Below are 23,493 nucleotides of genomic sequence, written 5' to 3' on the forward strand. Positions count from 1 at the left end.
GGGCGGCAGCCTGACTTGGGTCTTCTCGCTGATCTCTGGATTAGGCTTGGTATATCGGAGAAGTCTCTGGCGGAGACTAGTAGGAAATTATTTCAGTTGTTTTCTATCTTATTCTTGTATGTAGTTGTAATTCGAAGACGGATGACTGCTTTGTGTTGGTGTTATACTGGAGAATTTGTTTTGGTTAATTGAACAGTCCAATAAATTGTTTCGGACTTTGATAGTAGTTTCTTCTGCTTACGCAGACATATCAGTTCTGGCTGATCAGTGCAAATGTATGGGATGGAAGGAGCAGGTGAGTGATTAAAAAGAGAGAGAGACTCGTCTGCGCGTTCAGGGTGCTTTATTGGTGTTCAGCTTGGGGGCGGTCGCGCCGCCTAGTCGTCCGGCGAGGCGAACTCGAGCTCGGCGGCGGAGCACAGCGCCGCCCCCTGGCCGGCCTCCAGGGCGAGGCGCGCGCGGTACTGGCCCAGCGGCGCAGAGTCGCCGGCCGCCGCGTGCACCGGCTCGTCCAGGTCCAGCCCCAGCACCGCGTACGTGCCCTGCAACAACAGCGCCGCCGCAGCTTAGCTGGGCCAGTAAACGAAGCGCCAGCTTACTGTGCGAAACCGTCCAACCCGCCTAGTCTTCCATATGCGTCTAGTGTCTACTACAGGTATCCTCAACCAGTTGATGAGATTGCCACCTATGAGCAAATTCATCCGACGTCTTCGAAAATTGCCCGCAGTCTACATCTACATCTACATACATACGCCGCAATCCACCATACGGTGCGTGGCGCAGGGTACCTCGTACCACAACTAGCATCTTCTCTCCCTGTTCCATTCCCAAACAGAACGAGGGAAAAATCACTGCCTATATGCCTCTGTACGAGCCCTAATCTCTCTTATCTTTGTGCGAAATATAAGTTGGCGGCAGTAAATTTGTACTGCAGTCTGCCTCAAATGCTGGTTCTCTAATTTTCCCCAGTAGCGATTCACGAAAAGAACGCCTCCTTTCCTCTAGAGGCTCCCACCCGAGTTCCTGAAGCATTTCCGTAACACTCGCGTGATGATCAAACCTACCAGTAACAAATCTAGCAGCCCGCCTCTGAATTGCTTGTATGTCCTCCCTCAATCCGACCTGATAGGGATCCCAAACGCTCGAGCAGTACTCGAGAATAGGTCGTATTACTGTTTTATTAGCGGTCTCCTTTCCAGATGAATCACATCTTCCCAAAATTCTACCAATGAACTGAAGACGACTATCCGCCTTCCCAACAACTGCCATTACATGCTTATTCCACTTCATATCGCTCTCCAATGTTACGCCCAAATATTTAATCGACGTGACTGTGTCAAGCGCTACACTACTAATGGAGTATTCAAACATACACGACTCTTTTTCTTATTCATGTGCATTAATTTACATTTATCTATATTTAGAGTCAGCTGTCATTCCTTACACCAATCACAAATCCTAAGTCATCTTGTATCCTCCTACAGTCACTCAACGATGACATTTTCCCGTACACAACAGCATCATCAGCAAACAGCCACACATTGCAATCCACCCTATACAAAAGATCATTTATGTAGATAGAAAACAACAGCGGACCTACCGCACTTCCCTGGGGCACTCCAGATGATACCCTCACCTCCGATGACCACTCACCATCGAGTAGAGCGTACTGGATTCTATTACATAAGATGTCTTCGGGACACTCACATATTTGGGAACCAATCGCATATGCTCGTACCTTAGTTAGGAGTCTGCAGTGCGGCACCGAGTCAAACGCTTTCCGGAAATCAAGGAATATTGCGTCCGTCTGATACTCTTCATCCATGGTTCGCAAGATATCATGTGAAAAAAGGGCGAAATGAGTTTCGCAGGAGCGATGCTTTCTAAAGCCGTGCTGATGCATGGACAGCAACTTCTCTGTCTCAATGAAATTCATTATATTCGAACTGAGAATATGTTCGATAATCCTGCAACAAACCGATATTAAGGATATTGGTCTGTAAATTTGAGGATGATCCGTCCTGATGGATTCTTCTCGGGTTATCGGCCGACTGGTGGTGTCGTCTTGCCGCAACGTTTGGATGAGTTTCGTACCCATCATCTTCTGGCGAAGTGTCGGGATGCTGTGTTCTGCACATCTATACAGATGTTTGGCCGCCGTCCGCTTCTGTAGGCCGACCAATCACGTTCCTCCGGAAGGGGATACCCCGTCGGTGGTGGTGGCCGGCGACGAGACCCGGTGGCTGTCCAAACACCTGTATTGATATGCAGAACACAGCATCCCGACACTTCGCCAGAAGATGATGGGTACGAAACGCTGCGACAAGACGACGCCACCACTCGACTGATAACCCGAGAAGAATTCATCAGTGGAATACGTCGAGAAAGACTGCAGTCGCATCCCGCAGCCTCGTCCACCGTAACCCAGACGTGTACGTGAGGCCTCCTCTGTGTTGCCCCTGCTCCAACTCGTCGTACTGCCGCTCCACCTCAACACCCTCTATATCCCATCTCAAGGGAACTTCTACGAATTCCCTATTCCTGACCCGGAAAATATTAGCCATCCTACCACTTACACTGGGATGACAAAACTAGTGGGGTAGCGAAATCCGCTCATACAGATGGCTGGAGTATGTCGTACACGAGGTATAAAAGGGCAGTGCATTGGCGGAGCTTTATTTGTACTCAGGCGTCATGTGAATAGGTTTCCGACGTAATTATGGCCACATGACGAGAATTAAAAGACTTAGAACGCGGAATGGTAGTTTGAGCAGGACGCATGGGACATTGCACACTGTCAAGAATGTGCCGAGAATACCACATTTAGGGTAATGCTTCTCACCACGGATAATGCTGTGGCTGACGACCTTAACAACCGAAAGTAGCGGCGTTAGCGTAGAGTTGCAATCATTGCTAACAGACAAGCAACACTGCACGAAAGAACTGCAGAAACAAACGCAACCGTTACGACAGTATGGCGAAATCTGGCGTTAATGGGCAATGGCAGCAGACGGGAGTGCATTCGCTAACAGCACGACGCCGCCTGCAGCCCCTCTCCTGGTCTAGTGACCACACTGATTGGACCGTAGACGACTGGAAAATGGCCGCCTGGTCGGATGAGTCCCTATTTCAGTTGGTAAAAGCTCACGGTAGGGTTCGAGTGTGGTGTAGATCCTACGAAGCTATGGACGCAAGATATCAATCAGGCACTGTGCAACCTGGTGGCGACTCCATAATGGCGTGGGCTGTCTTTATGTGGAATGGACTGGAGGTTGGAGACTATTCGCAGCCATACAAGGACTTTAAGTTTCCAAATGACGATGGAATTTTTGTGGATGACAGTGCACTATGTCAATGGGTCACAATTGTTCGCAGCTGGTTTGAAGAGCATTCTGGACATTTCTAGCGAATGAGTTGGCCATCCCCATCTCCCTACATAAATCTCATCTAACATTTGTCTGACACAGTGAAGAGGTCTGTTCGTGCATAACATCGTGCACTTGCAACACTTCTATACTACTGGCCATTAAAATTGCTACACCACGAACATGACGTGCTACAGATGCGAAATTTAACCGACAGGAAGAAGATGCTGTGATATGCAAATGATTAGCTTTTCAGAGCATTCACACAAGGTTGGCGCCGGTGGTGACACCTACAACGTTCTGACATGAGGAAAGTTTCCAACCGATTTCTCAAACACAAACAGCAGTTGACCGGAGTTGCCTCGTGAAACATCGTTGCGATGCCTCGTGTAAGGAGGAGAAATGCGTACCATCACGTTTCCAACTTTGATAAAGGTCGGATTGTAGCCTATCGCGATTGCGGTTCATCGTATCGCGACATTGCTGCTCGTGTTGGTCGAGATCCAATGACTGTTAGCAGAACATGGAATCTGTAGGTTCAGGAGGGTAATACGAAACACCGTCCAGGATCCCAACTGCCTCGTATCACTAGCCGTCGAGCTCACAGGCATCTTACCCGCATGGCTGTAACGGATCATGCAGCCACGTCTCGATCCCTGAGTCAACAGATGGGGACGTTTGCAAGACAACAACCATCTCCAAGAACAGTTCGACGACGTTTGCAGCCGCATGGACTATCAGCTCGGAGGCTATGGCTGCGGTTAGTCTTGACGCTGCATCACAGACAGCAGCGGCTGCGATGGTGTACTCGACGACTAACTTGGGTCTACGAAAGGCAAAACGTCATTTTTTCGGATGAATCCAGGTTCTATTTACAACATCATGATGGCCGCATCCGTGTTTGGCGACATCGCGGTAGGCGGCCGGAGTGGCCGAGCGGTTCTAGGCGCTACAGTCTGGAACCTCGCGACCGCTACGGTCGCAGGTTCGAATCCTGCCTCGGGCATGGATGTGTGTGATGTCCTTAGGTTAGTTAGGCTTAAGTAGTTCTAAGTTGTAGGGGACTGATGACCTCAGCAGTTAAGTCCCATAGTGCTCAGAGCCATTTGAAAACGGAAAATGGAAGCGTGTATTCGTCATCGCCATACTGGCGTATCACCTGGCGTGATAGTATGGGGTGCCATTGGTTACACGTCTCGATCACCTCTTGTTCGGATTGACGGCACTTTGAACAGTGGACGTTACATTTCAGATGTGTTACGACGCGTGGCTCTACCCTTCATTCGATCCCTGCCAAAGCCTACATTTCAGCAGGATAACGCACGACCCCATGTTGCAGGTCTTGTACGGGCCTTTCTGGATTCAGAAAATCTTCGACTGCTGCCGTGGCCAGCACATTCTCCAGATCCCTCACCAACTGAAAACGTGTGGTCAATGGTGGCCGAGCAACTGGCTCGTCACAATACGCCAGTCACTTCTCGTGATGAACTGTGGTATCGTGTTGAAGCTGCATGGGCAGCTGTATCTGTACACGCCATCCAAGCTCTGTTTGACTCCATGCCCAGGCGTATCAAGGGCGTTGTTACGGCCAGAGGTGGTTGTTCTGGGTACTGATTTCTCAGGATCTATGCACCCAAATTGCGTGAAAATGTAATCACTTGTCAGTTCTAGTATAATACATTTGTCCAATGAATACCCGTTTATCATCTACATTTCCTCTTGGTGTAGCAATTTTAATGGCCAGTAGTGTGGTATTGTGGACGGCTGTGGAGGCAGCATGCCTCGGTATTTATGCAGGGAACTTCCAGCGACTGGTTGAGTCCGCGCCACGTCGAGTTGCTGCGCTACACCGTGGAGAGGGAGGTCTGGCGTTATGTTGTGAGGCAGGCCACGACTTCTGTTACCGCAGTGTACGCTTGTATCAAGCCTCCATCTCACCTCCCACATCCATCTTGGTGCTCTGGCGTCCCAACATCATTCCAGACGCAGCCTACTGTGTTTCCTCCCCTGCTTCAGCGACCCTTCCATCCTGCCGACGCAGCATCTGCTGGGAGCTGGTCTCTACGCTGTCAGACATTTCACCATCGTCGTCGTCGTCGTCATCGTCGCATCGCCATCATCATCTCTTTAGCAACGCCCACAATGTGCGACACGATATTTTATAGTAAATAATCGAAAGGAAACATTTTTAATCTAACGTAAACCTATCAGTTGAAAATTTTAAATACAAGAATAATTCTAAAATTTAAGAAGGATTTGGTCTGACGGTCCTCATAATTCTTCTCCCATACCAAAACGTCAGAGGGAGCTTTCACTCGTTGGCACCAGTACGACTCTTAACAGCGAGTACGAACGGTCGTTAACCGTTTATTTGTATTGTTTTTAAATTGTGAAAATGTAATGCACAAGCTTCAATACTGAAATGGTGCATTACGTGTTACGGCGGACAAACGAATATTTATCAGGAATAACGATATACCCTACCTCCAGTTGCGACTGACGGACTCAAGTTCTGACGAAAAATTCGGCGGGATAGTCTCCGCTTCACTGTCGATGGACGAAATTTCAGGATCAATAATATTATCCTGGAACTCTTCCATTTGGTCCGTGTTTGCATAGAAAAACAGTAATATCACAAATTGAGTCAGCCTTGATGCAAAACACCGTGTTATTTGTTTATTTCTTTATTATCCCAAACTAGTTTCGGCGACAAATATCACCATCATTAGTGGAGTTTTTTTAAATCTAAAACATGCAGAAAATTGTATGGTTGTACAAGCACAGTAAAACATTATTACATTTTTACAAATCGTCTTTTGAAATATAGTTTTATATTTATATTTATATTTAGCACTTTGTTTCTGATCCAGTGCTAAAGCACCATCCAACGAATGTGAGTACACGAATAGCTTAGCAACAGCTAAATACTCACCAAAATAACTGGTTTCCACAACACTACCACAACCCCAACTATATACTGCTGACATACGAAGTACACCTTTGAGTATTTTTTTTACTAACAGCAGCACATATGGTTGCAGATGACATGATGTTCGCTAACTAAAACGCCGCCACAGAAAAAAAGCACAGAAAATATGTCACAAACAGCGCCAATAATAGCTTAAAACATGCTGTAGCATACAATAAATAAGGTAGTACAAAAGTATCAATATAAAACTATATTTCAAAGACGATTTGTAAAAATGTAATAATGTTTTACTGTGTTTGTACAACCATACAATTTTCTGCATGTTTTAGATTAAAAAAACTCCACTAATGATGGTGATATTTGCCGCCGAAACTAGTTTGGGATAATAAAGAAATAAACAAATGACACGGTGTTTTGCATCAAGGTGGACTCAATTTGTGATATTACTATTTCAAGATCAGTTCTTTAAGAAATTGTTAGTAGTGAATTGTGTTATAGAAAAGTGTGTGCGAGGTGGATTTCTGTAAGTTGGAAGGACGAACACAAAGTACAATGAACGGGAGCTCCACTATTTTCCTTACTCGATACGAAATGGTGGGGTGAGTTCTTTTAGCCACATGCTGTTTACAATCGGTTTGCACATGAAAGTCCAGAAAGTCAATAGAATGACATCTTTCACGATCGCCAGTAAAGCAAATAAGGTTAAATTCCGAGCGCCAAAAGGCCACGGCCGCAGTGAGCTGGACAGAACGCCGCACCCAGCGGCCGCGAGAGCGCTGAGTCCTCCACGACAAAAGGCGTGGACTGTTGTCCAGTCTCCAGTGGTACTGTGCTGTTTCACTGTTACGCTCGCCCACGTTCCGTTCCGTTGCACTGACAGGGCATTTTATCGGCAGTTAAAATGGGAAGCTTTGCAAAGTCCGCCTTATTCCTGTATTTCGTTCAGAATGATTACCGTCATAGTTCAGAAACTGAAGGCGCTCTTTAGACGGAAACCACTGCGGAAATGACGGCGATTTGTAAGAGGAAGTTAGTGAATGGTTCAACAGCCTGGCAGCCACTCAGGACGCGGAATGCATGGGAAAGTATGAGGGCTGCTCCCGCAGATGCTTCAATTTGGACGGTAGATCAGCAGAAAAATAGCTAAGATCTCAAAATATGCTGGAAAATAAATTTTCTTTTATGAAGTTGAATAAATATATATGTCAAGAAAGACTTTCATTTCTTTCAGAATGATTGCGGGATAAAGATCACTACAAGTCGAGTATACTCGCAGATCTCGGACCTCGAGACGGAGACAGGAGTCCCGGCATGGGGCCAACAGAGCTGCCCGGGTTCGCGTCGGTGCCGCGGGCGACGTGGCGGTCGCGTGAGCTGATGGTTAGTAGGGACAGGAAAAACCGACCGGTTATAACCGATACCTGTACTTCAGTTCTGAATAACCGGTATTTTCCGGTGTTTGTTTGGTCTCGGTTATAAGTATTTCTTATTTTTTTGCGATAACCAAGTAAAGAGAGAAATATCAGTTAGCCATAACAGAAGAGCTAAAATTTTTCGTTTTTAAAAAAGGAATATTTTTATTCGTAAAATTTGCATTGGTTTGAGTTATCGCGTTATTATACACACATAAAAAAAATTTCGCATCACCCCAGTTCCCAGAAATCCTGAAGACAGACGTTGAGTGTGGATACTGTATTACAGACACAGTTCCTTTTCCAGAGATGTCACTAAATCCGCCCAGAGATGTAAACAACCATGTATGAGCAGCGCCTATTAGACGGAGGGGGTCCGACAGCCGATCAGTTCCAGTCATTCCACCAGGAAGGAGGCACACGGCTCGTGTTGCCCGTAGTTCAACCATGCGTAGGCGGTCAATACTGCCGTTCGATCGCGTCCGCATTGTTACTTTGTGCCAAGAAGAGCTCTCAACAAGGTAAGTCCCTAGGCGTCTCGGAGTGAACCAAAGCGACGTTCTTCGGATAAGGAGGAGATACAGAGAGACAGTAACTGTCGATGACATGCCTTTCTCAGGCTTCCCAAAGGCTACTACTGCAGTGGATGACCGCTACCTATGGATCATGGCTCGTAGGAATCCTGACAGCAACGCCACCGTGTCGAATAATGCTTTTCCTGCAACCACAGGACGTCGTGTTACGAATCAAACTGTGTGCAATAGGCTGCATAATGCCCAACTTCACTCCGGACGTCCATGGCGTGGTCCATCTTTGCAACCACGACACCAGGCAGCGCGGTGCAGATGGGCCCAGCAACATGTCGAATGGACTGCTCAGGATTGGCATCACGTTTTCTTCACCGATGAGTGTCGCATGTGCCTTCAACCTGACAATCGTCGGAGACGTGTTTGGAGGCAACCCGGCTAGGCTGAACGTCTTAGACACGCTGAACAGCGAGTGCAGCAAGGTGGAGGCTCCTTGCTGTTTTGGGGTTGCATTATGTGTGCCGACGTACGCCGCTGGTGGTCATGGAAGGCGGCGTAAAGGCTGTATGATACGTAAATGTCATCCTCCGACCGATAGTGCAACCTTATCGGCTGGATATTGGCGAGACAGTCGTCTTCATGGACGACAATTCGCGTACCCATCGTGGACATCTTATGAATGACTTCCTTCAGGATAACGACATCACTCGACTAAAGTGGCCAGCATGTCCACCATACATGAAGCCTATTGAAAATGCCTGGGATAGATTGAAAACGGCTATCTATGGTCGACGTGACCCACCAGCCACTCTGAGGGATGTGCGCCGAATCGCCGCTGAGGAATGGGACAATCTGGAACAAAAGTGCCCTGGTAAACTTGTGGATAGTATGCCACGACTTTCTGGCTTTCTCACTCACTGATATCGCCGTCGGCCTTGCGTTCCTTCGCCGATTCTCAGAGGCCGACTCATAGCACACCCGCGACTGGGCAGTGGCTGCTACGGTGAGAGTATCTTGAACAGCAATGCCACTTTCTCTTCTAACTCAATTATGGGGGACAAGAGCGAAAAATAACAATAAATAACAAAATGATTTGTGCAAAAGAACGCTAATAAAATACTGTCATTTATAAATAACCTGAATTATCGCTTACGCCTGCGAGAGCGCAGCATTGTAAATAACATCGTTGGCTTGTTAGTGTTCTATGATTTTTAAGAAACTTCTGTATTCCGTGACTTTACAATGATTTTTTTTCCCTGATACTGCACTGGAACACCGAAGGGCGTATTTTCAAAGGAGGTGTACCCCTATTGTTAAAAAAGAAACGACAGCCGCCATTGCTGCGAGATATCAGCAAATATTAATTTTTGTCAGTATACCCCCCCCCCCCCCCCCACTTGTAAGAAGCTGAGTATATACTGTAATAGTTGAGCACCGAGAAGAACTTTTTTTGTGAAATAGGTATTGTTATCTCTAAAGGTAAAATTTTTCTCATTTCTGAAGTGGATATTATACTCATCTTTCCTCTCCTAGTAATTACGATACAAAGTGCAAGCAAGCAGAAGACTTTGTATTTTGAATGCTAGGTAGTACTGTGCGATCCCTGTTTAATAACACTGTCTTTTGAAATGAACACATTCTCTTTTGTGAAAAGCGAATATTTGTCGAACTTGCCCTACCGTCACAGACTGTCACAGTAGTTCAGAATCGTATCCGCCTGAGTTGCTCTTCAATAACAACGTCAAGAATTTTTAAGAGCTACATTACGACGCAGATCTTAAAAAGCTGTACGCCGGCTGCTAGGAAGAACTTTAACCTTGCGTGCGCTCGATTACACTCCGGAGACGCCGCGCCTTGCTGCAAAATTAATAATTTACTCTTTCTCAGCCAAGAAGACAGTAATTAGGATCCATAGGACTAAATATTTTATTTTTGATGAAAAAGTCAATTTCAATTTTGATATTCAAAAGTAACGCCAAAGTTACAATCAATTTTGCAGCTGAAAGTTTAGAGGCTGCCTGTGTGTTTGTCTTTTTGCTCTTTTCAGGAATACCTAATAATTTTTCTAGTGGCCAAGGGAGGGTCATTAGAGCTGAGAAGCGCACGTGGTTGTGCAGCCACCTCGGCGTCCCGAGTACACAGTACCGTGTACTCAGTGCGGCGAGGGAGCGCCGTGCACAGCAGAGGACCACCGCTTACGTCACGCTGATGAGCCAAAACATTATGGCCGCACCCCACCGCGGCGCTCGATGCCGCCTTGTGGCGTTGCGGTCACGCGACGCCGTAACAAAAGTGTGTAAGCGGAGCAGCTACGGACGGCGGATCACCCTAGCAAACATACGGGAAATCCATTGAGACAAGCGGCTCTGACAAAGGGCAAATTATTATTATGCAGAGCCTGTGAACGAGTATCTCGAAAACGGCGAAGCTGGTCGGATCTTCACATGCTGTGAGCATCTACTGGAAAAGGTACAAGGACAGCGAAACTACCACCAGGCGCTAAATTGTCGGACGTCCACGGCTCTTCACAGAATGTGGGGTTCGGAGGCTTGTCTACTCTGTAAAGTTGGATAGATTATGACCTGTGGCATCTCTGCTGAAAGAACACTATGCTGGTGCACGCACAAGTGTTTCAGAGCACAATGTTCATCGTACATTGTTGATAATGAAGCTCCGCAGCCGACCATCCCCATGTGCAGACATTATGACCCAACGACATCGTCAATACAGTTACAGTGGGACTGGAACCGTCGGCATTCGACCGTCGATCAATGGTTCTTCCAGTGAATAACGTTATTGCTACACTAGGTCGACGGTCGTTCCCACAAGCGCCATCATCGATGTGAACGGCGGCTCGAATCGTGCAGCGCGCCACGGACGCAGGCTGGCGGGAGTAGTATTATGCTACGGGAGACGTTCTCCTGTGCTTGCATGGGACTTGTGGTAGTAATCGAAGACCAGCTGACAGGTGCGAACCACCTCCATCCCTTCGTGTTGGATGTCTTCCCCGACGGCGATGTCACCTTTCAGCAGAACACAGTCGTCCGTGACTCGGAGCCAGATCCATGCTCAGGGGTTTGAGGAGCATTATAGCGAAGTCACGCTGATGTCGCGGCGTCAAAATTAGCCTGGTGTAAAGCCCACGGAACCCGTCTGGGTCGCTATCGGGTGCCTTCAGCGCGCATGCAAATCAGCGGCCCGTTATTTACGCGAAATACATGACCTGTGCGGCGATATCTAATGCCGCATACCTCTACAAACCTATGAATAAACTGTCACATCTCTCATACGAACAATTACTGATGTATTTCGTTCCAAATATGGATGACGAGGTATTAAGGAGGCGGTCGTAACGTTCTGGCTCATCAGTGTATCATTAGGAGAAATGCTCATAAAGCGTGTACATGCCACGAGAAATGACACGTGGTTTCGTCTTTTTGACAGTTTATTTGGAATGTTTACCACTATGTGTATCTTCGCAAGTCACGCCACATGAGTGATACGTATTCTCTGGCTAGTAGAGGCTGTAGCGTTATTTAGTTGAACCAGCTCGATCGAGGTAGTCGGATGCAGTTACGGCACGGAGACGGGCTTGGATGACGGAACACAGAGAATGATTTTTTTTTTTTTTGAGATGCTGCATGATCTGTAATTGAGGATTAAGGATAAAAGATGATCTGCGATCATTTTATAGAGACAATACTTTGGAAAAGATCATTGCTATTGAATTTATTTTGCTGCAGGCTCTAGGCAAGTAATTATTACAGTTTAAAAATTCATTGTGTCTAACCATACCTACATGTTGGTATCCGGGGTGAATTATCAGTCATCTGTTATGTATGATTTAGTTTCCTCTCACCATTGTTCGTTAAAAGGGTATCATTTAAAATGGCGAAGAGTAATTTTAAGAATTTAAATATTATGTGTGAAAGTAATTTTATGATGATATGACCGCTGAGAAAAAATGAAATGATAATTAAATCAAGAACCTACGCTGTCGACAGGCGTTGATATACATCAACAGGGACAGTTGAAAATGTGTGCCCCGACCAAGACTCGACCCCGGGATCTCCTGCTTACATGGCAGACACTCTATCCATCTTTTTTCTTTTTTGTTGATCTCATTTTGTTCTATATTGTTCATTGAATTTGTTCGTGGCGGACGTCCGATGACAACCGTTCAGGTTGTTCGTTGATCCGTTCACTCAGTTTTTTTTTTATTATAGAGGGTAGCTAAACCCTCTGACCGAACACGCTGAGCTACCGTGCCGGCATCCATCTGAGCCACCGAGGGCACAGAGGATAGTGTGACTGCAGGGACTTATCCCTTCCACGCTCCCCGTGAGACCCACATTCCCAGCTTAATGTCCACGCACTACATTTGTAGTGCCCCTGCCCATTACTCGCGGCAGACAATATTACCGAGTCCCGTAAGAGTTCGGGCAATCCGTGTGGTTCAAAAATGGTTCAAATGGCTCTGAGCACTATGGGACTTAATATCTGAGGTGATCAGTCCCCTAGAACGTAGAACTACTTAAACCTAACTAACCTAAGGACATCACACACATCCACGCCCGAAGCAGGATTCGAACCTGCGACCGTAGCGGTCGCGCGGTTCCAGACTGAAGCGCCTAGAACCGCTCGGCCAATGCGTGTGCATCCAGTACAAAAGAAGAAGGTCAATGGCCGGTTAGCCTTAACGATATGAAGATTGTATCTGAGAAAAAGTTACGCTTCATCCTAGATGGAATTTCATTACAAGGATTCAGCATAATTCCAGAATACTTTCCTTTTGTCATTTATAAATATTTCTTGAAGCTTACCCTCACACATGCTATGAAAGTAGATTTGACAGAAGCTGCAGTGTCACGCCTTGCGCTGCTGCATCGACAGTGAACTGTATTTTCAGAAGAAGAACAACAGTTTAATTCAGGAAAGCAACGTAGTAAAAAAAGACAAGGCACTTTTCCGAGCAGATGATTTATTTTGCGAACATGCAGTTCAGAACGTCACATTTTTGCAGTGTACACGCAGAGCAGAGACGAGATACGCGCTTCGAGATAAAAAACAATTGTAGGGCCTAACAAACCTGAGATGAAATCAGCAACAGTTATACTAGAAAATAAATCTCTAGAATGTGACTTGCTACAGTAGTCTAGCTAATGAACATTTAGTTCACGTTTGTACCACACTTTAAGGAACCATCTGCACTCGAGCACAGACAATATTTAATTTATTTAACTTAGATTATATGTATCGATTTTTTAAGACAAGAGAATGCAAAATAGAGGAATTAACACCGCTCTCTTGTCGCAGCCAGTAGGCATCTTCACTCTCTTATGTCATTCGTTGTCCTAGAAGGACGTAATATTTTGTGCGGCTCCACAGTTAGCCATATTGATATTTATGTGCAGAAAAGAGGCGCGGAATTAATAAGTCGCTCTCATTTGTGAATTATCTGCAATTATTTACTTAGAATTTTACGTAAGTGTCATTTGTATCGTAATGTATATGTTAAAATGAATATATGTTTTATTTAATCGTATGCTTTTCTTTATTTTAGTAGTTTTAGTAACTCCATTTTCATGATTGAAGCTGAGGTCAGATATCATACTTTGTCTACAAAAAATATATAATGAGCCCTTGCTACGTTCCGTACATCTTCGGACGTGCGAAGCTCGATAAATTCACGGCGTAAATTTTAATCTCTCAATTACTTATCCAACCAAAACAAACAGTAATTAGTATTATTACAAATTAATTATTATTATATATTATTTTATTTTTATTTGTTAAAACACCAATGTAAAGTAATGTTAAAATTGACAGGGAGGATCATTCCCAATCTTACAGCGACTCATGTAAACTCTTTTCTTTTAAATTCTGATGCTGTGCGTCATAGTTCATTAAACATGTGAAAGTTGTTAAGGAATATAACAAAAAACTGGAAGAGCATATTGTTAAAAGGAAGGAAGGAAGTAATAAAGAAGTTGTAAAGAGTAAAGAAACTAATAAAACACAGGACGAAAACATTTCTAGGAGGCTTGAAGTGAGTAATAAAAATTTCAGAGATAAACTTTTGGTTAATTTTAGCGAATTATCCATTCAGATTAGGAAAGAGATGTGTGATGATTTGAAGTCTAACGTAAATAGAGCCCAGGCTTGAATATATGTTCAAAGGTCGCAATTCCAATAAACAACTGATGATAGTCAAACAGTCCCTTTTCTCGATTCGGAAGAATTTCAATCGTTGCTCTGTTCCGAACAAGGTCAAATGCCCATTAACCAGCATCATAAACAAGAAGTTAAGAATACTCATTAATAGCTTTGTCATATCGGAAAGAAAATCAATGAAGCGGGTCATGTCAATAGGCGAGACAATTTTCATTTTAGAAATACTGATGAGCAAGCAAAGACGTAGCAGGTGGGAAGAGTTCATCCGTCATCGTGACTGTTTTCACACACAAGAGAGCTGGGAAACAACCTGTAGTGCGAGGAAAAATACATGCTCACACAATAATTATGGTTTTGATAACAAACATTTTCTCAGTATTAGGAAATTTAAAATTTTCTGAAATGTTGGGAACGAGATTCACTCAATGGAGTGGTTCCTACAATTTGATTATTCCCTTCCCCCTATATGACCTGTTGGTCAGAAATTAGAATTTATGTGCAATTATCTCAAGGCAGAATCAGCCGCAAGAATACATGCGTAAGCTGGAGAACGTTTTTGTTACGCATCCTTGTCATCTTACTGGTCAGAGACAACACATTACCGCGTAACTACAGCGTTATTATGCTCAACCCTTAACTCACGAGGTGTGGTCTCTCAGGCCGCGAGAAAACTTTCGAACTCGTTCTCTAAGGTCATTTCCCGCAGAATGCTTCTATATCCTCCCCACCTTCCTTAAATCGCCAACCCTCCAATGTTTTTTTGTTGGTTGCATTATCGCCTTCTTTTTTTTGTTGTTGACACGTCATACTGAGACATGTTGGAGTCTTCTAGACCGTGCGTCGTGAACTAAATACCTGTTTTCTTCAGTATGGTACAAAATGTGTTCGTAGGAATGCGCCAATGTCAACGATCCTAAGTGTAGCGGAATTGTTTGTCGTTGGATGGAGGAAGGTATCAGAAACAGATAAAAAGGACACAGTTTTTCAGAAGCCAGGGATCACAGTTCGACTAGCAGAGGATCACACAAAGAAGGAACTTAGTGACAGTTGTGATGGTGACATTTGCACTTCTCCAATAAAACACGTCACATGTTACTTAAAATGACATGCGTTCTGTGTGTTGACAAAGAAAAGTGTAGATGCCAGCACTGAATGCCAATTTTGCAGACTTTGTATCTATGCAGCGAAACTTTGATGTACAAGCTTAAACTCTGGAATTTACTTTTATATGAAAATTTACCCTGAAAATTTACTTGACACAGGGAGACTATAACTTTTCAGAATGTGAAATTGAGACCTCAAACAGTTCGTTTATGTGTACTATATAAAAAGAAGCACAAAAATAAGAGATTTTGTGTGATAAAATGTAAAATACTGCAGGATTTATTTAGTGCAATTAAATCAACAAGAAGTATTTAAACAACACTCTGGAGTCGTAAAAACAAATCTTGTACAACTTAAATTTACAATTTCAAATGCTTTGCGCTTTAAATCTCGGTTTAAACGTAGGTATACGTTACAGAAAAGTTACTTAATGAGTCAAGAATTAAGAACTTTATAAAGTCTGACTTCTCAAGTTCTGCGTGCTTTTTCGAGCACATGATGCGTAAGAAACTAATACGAATTTTTCTGACGCAATTACCAGTTCGACTCAGATACATAGTTTTGGCGGGTCATTGCAAGAACGACGCGGAAGCATTTAAAGGTTTGTTGTGAAAGCTAGAATTCGATAACGATGAACAGCCACCTCGTTCATCAACAACTATGTTAACCTCAGACAAAATTACTGCCCATAGAGTGATCAGCCTCACCACTGGAATTAGAGAGGTCAGTTTAACAGCAATTAGGAAGATAGGAGTCATTCAGTGGGACACCATTTATTCCGAGAAAACGATTGGACTTCCAGGGGTAGCTTTCACAATTGCGATTACCGAGACAGAGATATTGAACGCGGCTTGTGGAATCGAAGAAGATACGAATACGAAAATCATTTCATCCGTAATAATTATGACTAAAGATCTAATCGAAACTGGAGAGATCAAAGAAGTTTAGTGCAGATCGGAATGCGAGTGTTACTGAGATCAACAGACCTGCTTAATAATAGGATCGAGACGATGCGTCATAACAGTGAGGTGTGATGCAGCCGGCAACCGACATGTTCGCCTACATAGCAAACAGTTCATCCATCAGAGCAAATATAGTCCATTTAGAGGAGAATGACAATAAGCAGAACACTTCAGCTCACCTTATCATCACCGTCCAGGTTTGAAAGATATTGTTACCTGCGTTCTAGATTCAGCGAGTCCCTTTTATGGTATTAGTGATGTGTATTCAGTAAATGTGAGAAAGTAGCTGTCTGTCTGAGATTACCACTGCAACGTAAGAAGGTAATTACAGGAAAGAGGGCTGATGTGAGGAACCAAACTCGGCTATTTTGCGTGGCAAGGACATGAGTTTTCGGGAAATTCTATAATATTCCCACTACTTACTATAGAAACAACTTTGGGTGTTGATTTATTGAGTAAACATAAAGCGATTTCAAACTTCAGTAGTACGAAGAGAAAACTGCCAATTAATGGTATCTTAGTGTGTTTGAAGTTTGAGGATTGAATTTCAAAGGAAGAGGAGGACGAGAATTGTTTAAAGTTTCTTTCTCCACTCAACTCACAAACTTCGTATAAGTCCTTCTGTATTAAGATGAGTAATGTAAAGGCATCTCATTATGAAAGTGAAGAGTATGCTAAGACACAAGAAATTATATTAGGCAAATTTGACGGTTCTCCTGAGACAGACAAACTAAACCTTTTTAAAATTCTACATTCATACTGCGATAATTTCACTAATAGAGCAGGAATTCGACGAATTGCGCATGTGAACGCTGCAGATGTGGAAACTTTAAGGACTCACAACTTACGAGGTCTCCATAATGTGGCTAACATAAAACCATTCACTGAATGACTCAAAGTGTAATTGCACATAAATGTAAGAAAAAAATTTCTACCTTAGAATTAGTAAGTGAGATGTTCTTGTTGAGGAAGACTATAGTATCTAGGGATATGTGTCAACCTCTTCATCTCAGAGTGGCACTTGCAACCAAACATTCACTCGCCCTCAGCTACTTGCTGGATGTATTCCAGGCTCTGTTTTCCTCTACAGTTTTTACCCTATACAGCTCCCTCTAGTAACATGGAAGTTATTCCCTGACGTTTTAACAGATGTCCTACCATCCTGCCCCTCCTTCTTGTCATTGTTTCCCACATGTTCCTTTCCTGCCGATTCTGAGGAGAGCATCCTCATTCCTTACCTTATCACTCCACGTAATTTTCAGCATTCGGCTGTAGCACCATACCTCAAACGCTTCGATTCTCTTCTGTTTTGAGTGTCACACAGTCCATGTTTCACTACGATACAATGCTGTGCTCCAAACGAACATTCTCAGAAATTTCTTGTTCAGATAGAGACCTATGTTTGATACTAGTAGATTCTGCTTATCCAGGAATGCCGTTTTTGCAGTGCTACTTAGCTTTTGAAGTCCTCCTTGTTTACCATTCCTAAAGTCAAACTGATAGTAATCTAATAAATCCTCATTGTCTTTTCCAATCTTCTGTGCATTAGTCTTGTCGGCATCTTGGATACATGAACTGTTAAACTGATTCAGCTCTTGCTGTGTGGTTAATATTTTTTCGAAAGTCACTTGGTATATCGCCAGTCTCATGCATTCTACACACCATCGTGTTTTGTTGCAACTTCCCCCAATGATTTTAGAAATTCTGATGAAATGTTATCAGTCCCTTCTACTTTATTTGATCTAAAGTTATCCAATGCTCTTTCAAATTCTGTTTGTAATACAGTATGCTCTAGCTCTTATAAACCGACTTTTGCTTCTTCTTCTTCTTCTTCTTCTTCTATCACATCAGACAAATCTTCCCACTCATAAAGGTTCTCAATATACTCTATCCAACTATCTGCTCTCTCCTCTGTATTTAACAGTGGAACTCTCATTCCCCTCTTATGTTACCACCCTTGTTCTTAATTTCGTGGATGGTTGGTTTGCCTTTTCTACGTGTTGAGTCAGCCCTTCTGACAGTAATTTCTTTCTCGATTTCTTCACATTTTTCACGGAGCCATTTCTTGTTAGCTTCTTGCAGTTCATATTGATTTCATTCCTCAGCGACTTTTATTTCTGCATTCCTGAATTTCCCTTAAAATTTTTGTACTTCCTTCTTTAATTGTTCAGCTGAAGTATTTCTTTTGTTTCCCATGGTTTCTTCGCAGATTCGTTCTTTTTATTACGTTTTCCTTTCTAGCTTCTGTGACTGGTGTTTTCAGATATGTCTATTCCTCTGCTATTGAACTGCCTACTGAGCTATTCTTTAAGGCGCTCTCTATAGCCTTAGAGGACTTCAAGTGTATCACTTCATTCCTCAGTACCTCTTTATCCCAGTTCCTTGGGTACTGATTCTTCATGACTATTCTCTTAAACTTCAGTTTACTCTTCATCACTAATAAACTGTGATCTGAGTATATAACAGCTCCTGGGCACGCCTTACTGTCCAGTATCTGATTTCGAAATTTTTGTCTGAGAATGATGTAATATAACTGAAGTCTTCCAGTATCTTCCGAGTTTATCCAAGTATATCTCCTCATCTTGTGATTCTTGAACACAGTATTCGCTGTTACTAACTGGAATTAATTGAAGAACTGGATTAGTCATTCTTCTCTATCATATCTAGCACCAAGCCCGTATTCTCCCATAACCCTTTCTCGTACTCCTTCCCCTACAAATGTATTACAGTCCCCCTGAGTATTGCAGTTTCACCTCCCTTTACCTGCTAAATTACCATTTCTGTATCGTCATATAATTTCTCTAGCGCTTCATCTTCTGCTTGCGACATCGGCATGTGTACCTGAACTATCGTTGTAGGATTTGTTTGCTGTCAGTTCTGATGAGAACAACCATGTCACTGAACTGTTGACAGTAACTCACTCTCTACCCTACCTTCCTATTCATAACGAATCCTACTCCCGTTATACCATTTTCTGCTGCTGTTGATATCTACCCCATACTCATGTGACCAGAAATCTTCGTCTCATTCCAGTTCGCTTCACAGTCCCCCACTATATCTAGATTGAGCCTTAGCATTCCCCTTTTCCGATTTTCTAGCTTTTCTGCCACATTAAAACGTCTGACATTTCATGTGACGACTTGTAGAACGTTTTCATGTCTACGGTTATTCAATCTTTTTCTCATGGTCACCTCCCCCTCGACTGTCCCCTCCCGAAAGTGCGAATGGGCGCCTATTCAGGAATCTTTTACCAATGGGGAGATCATAATGAGACATTTTCAATTACAGGCCACATGTGTGGTGGATACACATTATGTGTCTATAATGCAGTGGTTTCCATTGACTTCTGCATCCTCATGTCATTGATAATTGCTGATTCTTCCGCCTTTAGGGGCAGTTTCACACCCCAGGGACAAGAGAGTGCCAGGAGCCTCTGTTCGTAGGGGCAGATGTCATATGACACCTGTTCTGGTATCAGATGTAACAGAGACGCCATTACATACGAGATGACTTTGGACAGAATTTATTTTAAATTGTGCAGCCAAGTTTTCTCCAGTTTATGTTACTGAATAATAATTTGGTTCTGAAAGATGAATTAACGTCATCTTATCATTTGACACAGACTCTGTCAACGAGACAGACAGAATCGCTGCATACCGAAGACTACAGCTATTGTGCCAATATTTATACTATTCAGAATTTGCAAGGTGCCTTTCCGGATAATTCAGCCAACTGTTAAAAAGGGCGTGACATCAGTGCAATGACAGTAAGCATAATATTTCTAGGCTGCATTTTTATAATTGGAAACAGATTGTAAAATGGATTGTTATGTTCAGTTCGTACAGTTTACAGCCATCACAGTGTCTTCAACACAATGAAGAGTAATTAATCACTTTTTCACTGAGTTTGACTATTACAATCGGAGCAATGAGCTCACTTAAACTCATGCAGTAATAGTTTCATGAAAAATACTTCTAGTAAAATTACAGACTGTTCTCGTGCCTTCATCACATTACAAACCAAATACTACTGTAAACTTTATTGACATTACAACGTTTCACAGTATTTCCTGCAATAATATTCTACATTATTCTGTGTATTAGAAGTTTTGTATTTAGGCGTTATCATGAGTGTTGACTTGCAAAATTTATTTGTGTTTGAAAGCTCTTGAGATTTCTCCCTTTTCTCAGTCATCTCATGGTGACTATTCAAGTTTTAGTTCACCATCAATCCGCATTATAGTCCATTACATAATTACCATTTATAAGTTACCGTGTGATAGCTAAGTGTTGGTAATAATACTGTGCAATCATTATTCTCATATGCTTCTACCATAGTCTGGTGCTACACGGTCAAGTTTAATAGCAAATAAAATGATATGGGCATCACAAGATGCTCCATGCTCTGTAACTGAGGATTAAGGATAAACGATAATTCGAAATGATCTTTAAGAGACAACAGATTTGGGAAAACGTAACTATTCTTGAGTTCCCAGAATGAGATATTCACTTTGCAGCGGAGTGTGCGCTGATATGAAACTTCCTGGCAGATTAAAACTGTGTGTCCGACCGAGACTCGAACTCGGGACCTTTGTCTTTCGCGGGCAAGTGCTCTACCAACTGAGCTACCGAAGCACGACTCACGCCCGGTACTCACAGCTTTACTTCTGCCAGTACCTCGTCTCCTACCTTCCAAACTTTACAGAAGCTCTCCTGCGAACCTTGCAGAACTAGCACTCCTGAAAGAAAGGATATTGCGGAGACATGGCTTAGCCACAGCCTGGGGGATGTTTCCAGAATGAGATTTTCACTCTGCAGCGGAGTGTGCGCTGATATGAAACTTCCTGGCAGAAGGTAGGAGACGAGGTACTGGCAGAAGTACAGCTGTGAGTACCGGGCGTGAGTCGTGCTTCGGTAGCTCAGTTGGTAGAGCACTTGCCCGCGAAAGGCAAAGGTCCCGAGTTCGAGTCTCGGTCGGGCACACAGTTTTAATCTGCCAGGAAGTTTCATATCAGCGCACACTCCGCTGCAGAGTGAAAATCTCATTCTGGAAACATCCCCCAGACTGTGGCTAAGCTACGTCTCCGCAACATCCTTTCTTTCAGGAGTGCTAGTTTCTGCAAGGTTCGCAGGAGAGCTTCTGTAAAGTTTGGAAGGTAGGAGACGAGGTACTGGCAGAAGTAAAGCTGTGAGTACCGGGCGTGAGTCGTGCTTCGGTAGCTCAGTTGGCAGTCTGCCTTCGGCAGGGCAAAAGAGCGGACGCGTACGTGTTGACTTCGTGCGGCGCGCGAGCTCGCCTTGTTTACTTTCCGACGGCCGTTGCTTAAGTGCCGGCTTACCCTGTACGATCCATGGCGAACCGTTACCGTAAATCAACACTCCGATTTACTTTCTGCAACGATTATGCCCGACCCAAAGCACTTGAGGTGGAGCGTTTTCTGCGAGAGGAAGTGAAGATCCCGGCGACCGATATTATAGGCATACATTTGTCCATCGTGAGCAGCACGGTCTATGTGAAAATCATTAACGACGCGGCGTGCGAACGCATACTACGTGAGACCAAACAGGGGCTCCGCTTCTGTCACGCTGATGGCAATGTGGGAGAGGTAACCGTCGACCACGCAGGCTTAGGTATGCGAACGATACGCATTTTCGAATTGCCATTCGAACTTCCAGCAGAGGAAGTCGTCGCGGCACTACGCCCATACGGCACAGTCCACGGCCACACTGCGGAGAAGTGGACACAGTTTCGGACGTATCCTGTCCTAAACGGGGTCCGACAGGTCACCATAGATCTCCGAAGCCACGTCCCGTCCTACTTACAGATCGGCGGATGCCGTGCAATAATTATATACGACGGCCAGCCTCGGACCTGTTCCGGGTGCGGCAAAGAAGGCCACCTTAGATCCGAATGCCTACAACGGCGTATTACGCAACTTCCAGCTGCCGAAAAACCAGCCACGTCGCAACCTACAGTGCTGCCGGTGACCTATGCCGCTGCTCTGGCTTCTCCTACCACTTTGCAACGTCGCCCGGTCACCACAAACGACGCCACCAACGAGCCCGACCAGACACTGACGGAGAGCGCCTCGGACGACCCGCCGCCTCGGCCGGCCATTGACGCCGCTCCGAAGATGCCGACGCAACCAGACGCTGACCCTGATCTCGGAAACACGATGGAGATCGACTCGCTCATCGTTCCTACAGCGGCCTTTCTGCCAGAACGACGTGACTCCCTTCCGTCGTCGGACACGGAGGGTCGCACAAGGAAACAACGTTCCCCGAAACGTCGCAAGCGAAGACGTCGCACCGTTTCCGACCAAGAGGAGACGTTACAAGTCGAGGAGGACGTACCCGTCGACCAGCACGAAGCCTCAGAACCCGCTACTGCTGACGAAGACGTCATGAGCGCGGAGACATCTATCGGTGTGCCTGCGCCCCGTGCTGACGCTGAACTAAATCATGAACGTCTCACAGGCGACACGACACCACGCACAATTACAACATCTTCTGAAGACAAAATGGTCGATACACCAGTTTCCGCTTCCACGGCGTGGCACGAGGAGGGGGTCACGGAGCAGGAGCCGTTACGGGACCCTGCGCCGTCACGGCCGCACCACTAATCATACTCTCCCCAGACTCCCCTGCGGCCCAGCGGGATAACGTTCCGCTGCGACGCCCACACCCTTGCGCGGACGGCGGAGTGGACCAGCCACCAGCAATCCGACACCAGGCCTACCGGATAGCAACCATCAACACCAACAACATCCGTTCCAGGGTGAAAATCCGCCTTATGCAGGAGATGTTCTGGGCTTCGGATATTGATTTCGCCCTTCTGCAGGAAGTTCACTTGGCTAGTCTCCCGGATATTAATGGCTATACCGCCCACGCCTCCGCGAGTGATCCTATGGGCCGCGGGGTGGCCATCTACGTCCGCCACGGGATTTCTGTGACCGATGTCGCCTTCCTTCCATCAGCTCGGGGCATGGCACTCACTGCCATGGGGACACGCATCATTAAT

At 44.7% G+C, this 23,493-nt stretch overlaps 1 protein-coding gene across 1 annotated transcript in view; it reads right to left on the bottom strand.

Annotated features, from left to right (window-relative positions):
• Positions 1 to 326: 326 nt before the first annotated feature.
• LOC124616721 overlaps positions 327 to 23,493 on the bottom strand; it is a 48,960-nt gene continuing 25,793 nt past the window's right edge. Inside the window, exon 4 of the mRNA XM_047145081.1 lies at positions 327 to 542. Within this exon, the coding sequence (XP_047001037.1) occupies positions 378 to 542 (165 nt within the window). The 3' untranslated portion in view covers positions 327 to 377. The remainder of the gene's footprint in view (positions 543 to 23,493) is intronic.

The sequence above is a fragment of the Schistocerca americana genome, chromosome 5 (assembly GCF_021461395.2).
Source record: "Schistocerca americana isolate TAMUIC-IGC-003095 chromosome 5, iqSchAmer2.1, whole genome shotgun sequence".
Lineage (NCBI taxonomy): Eukaryota > Metazoa > Arthropoda > Insecta > Orthoptera > Acrididae > Schistocerca > Schistocerca americana.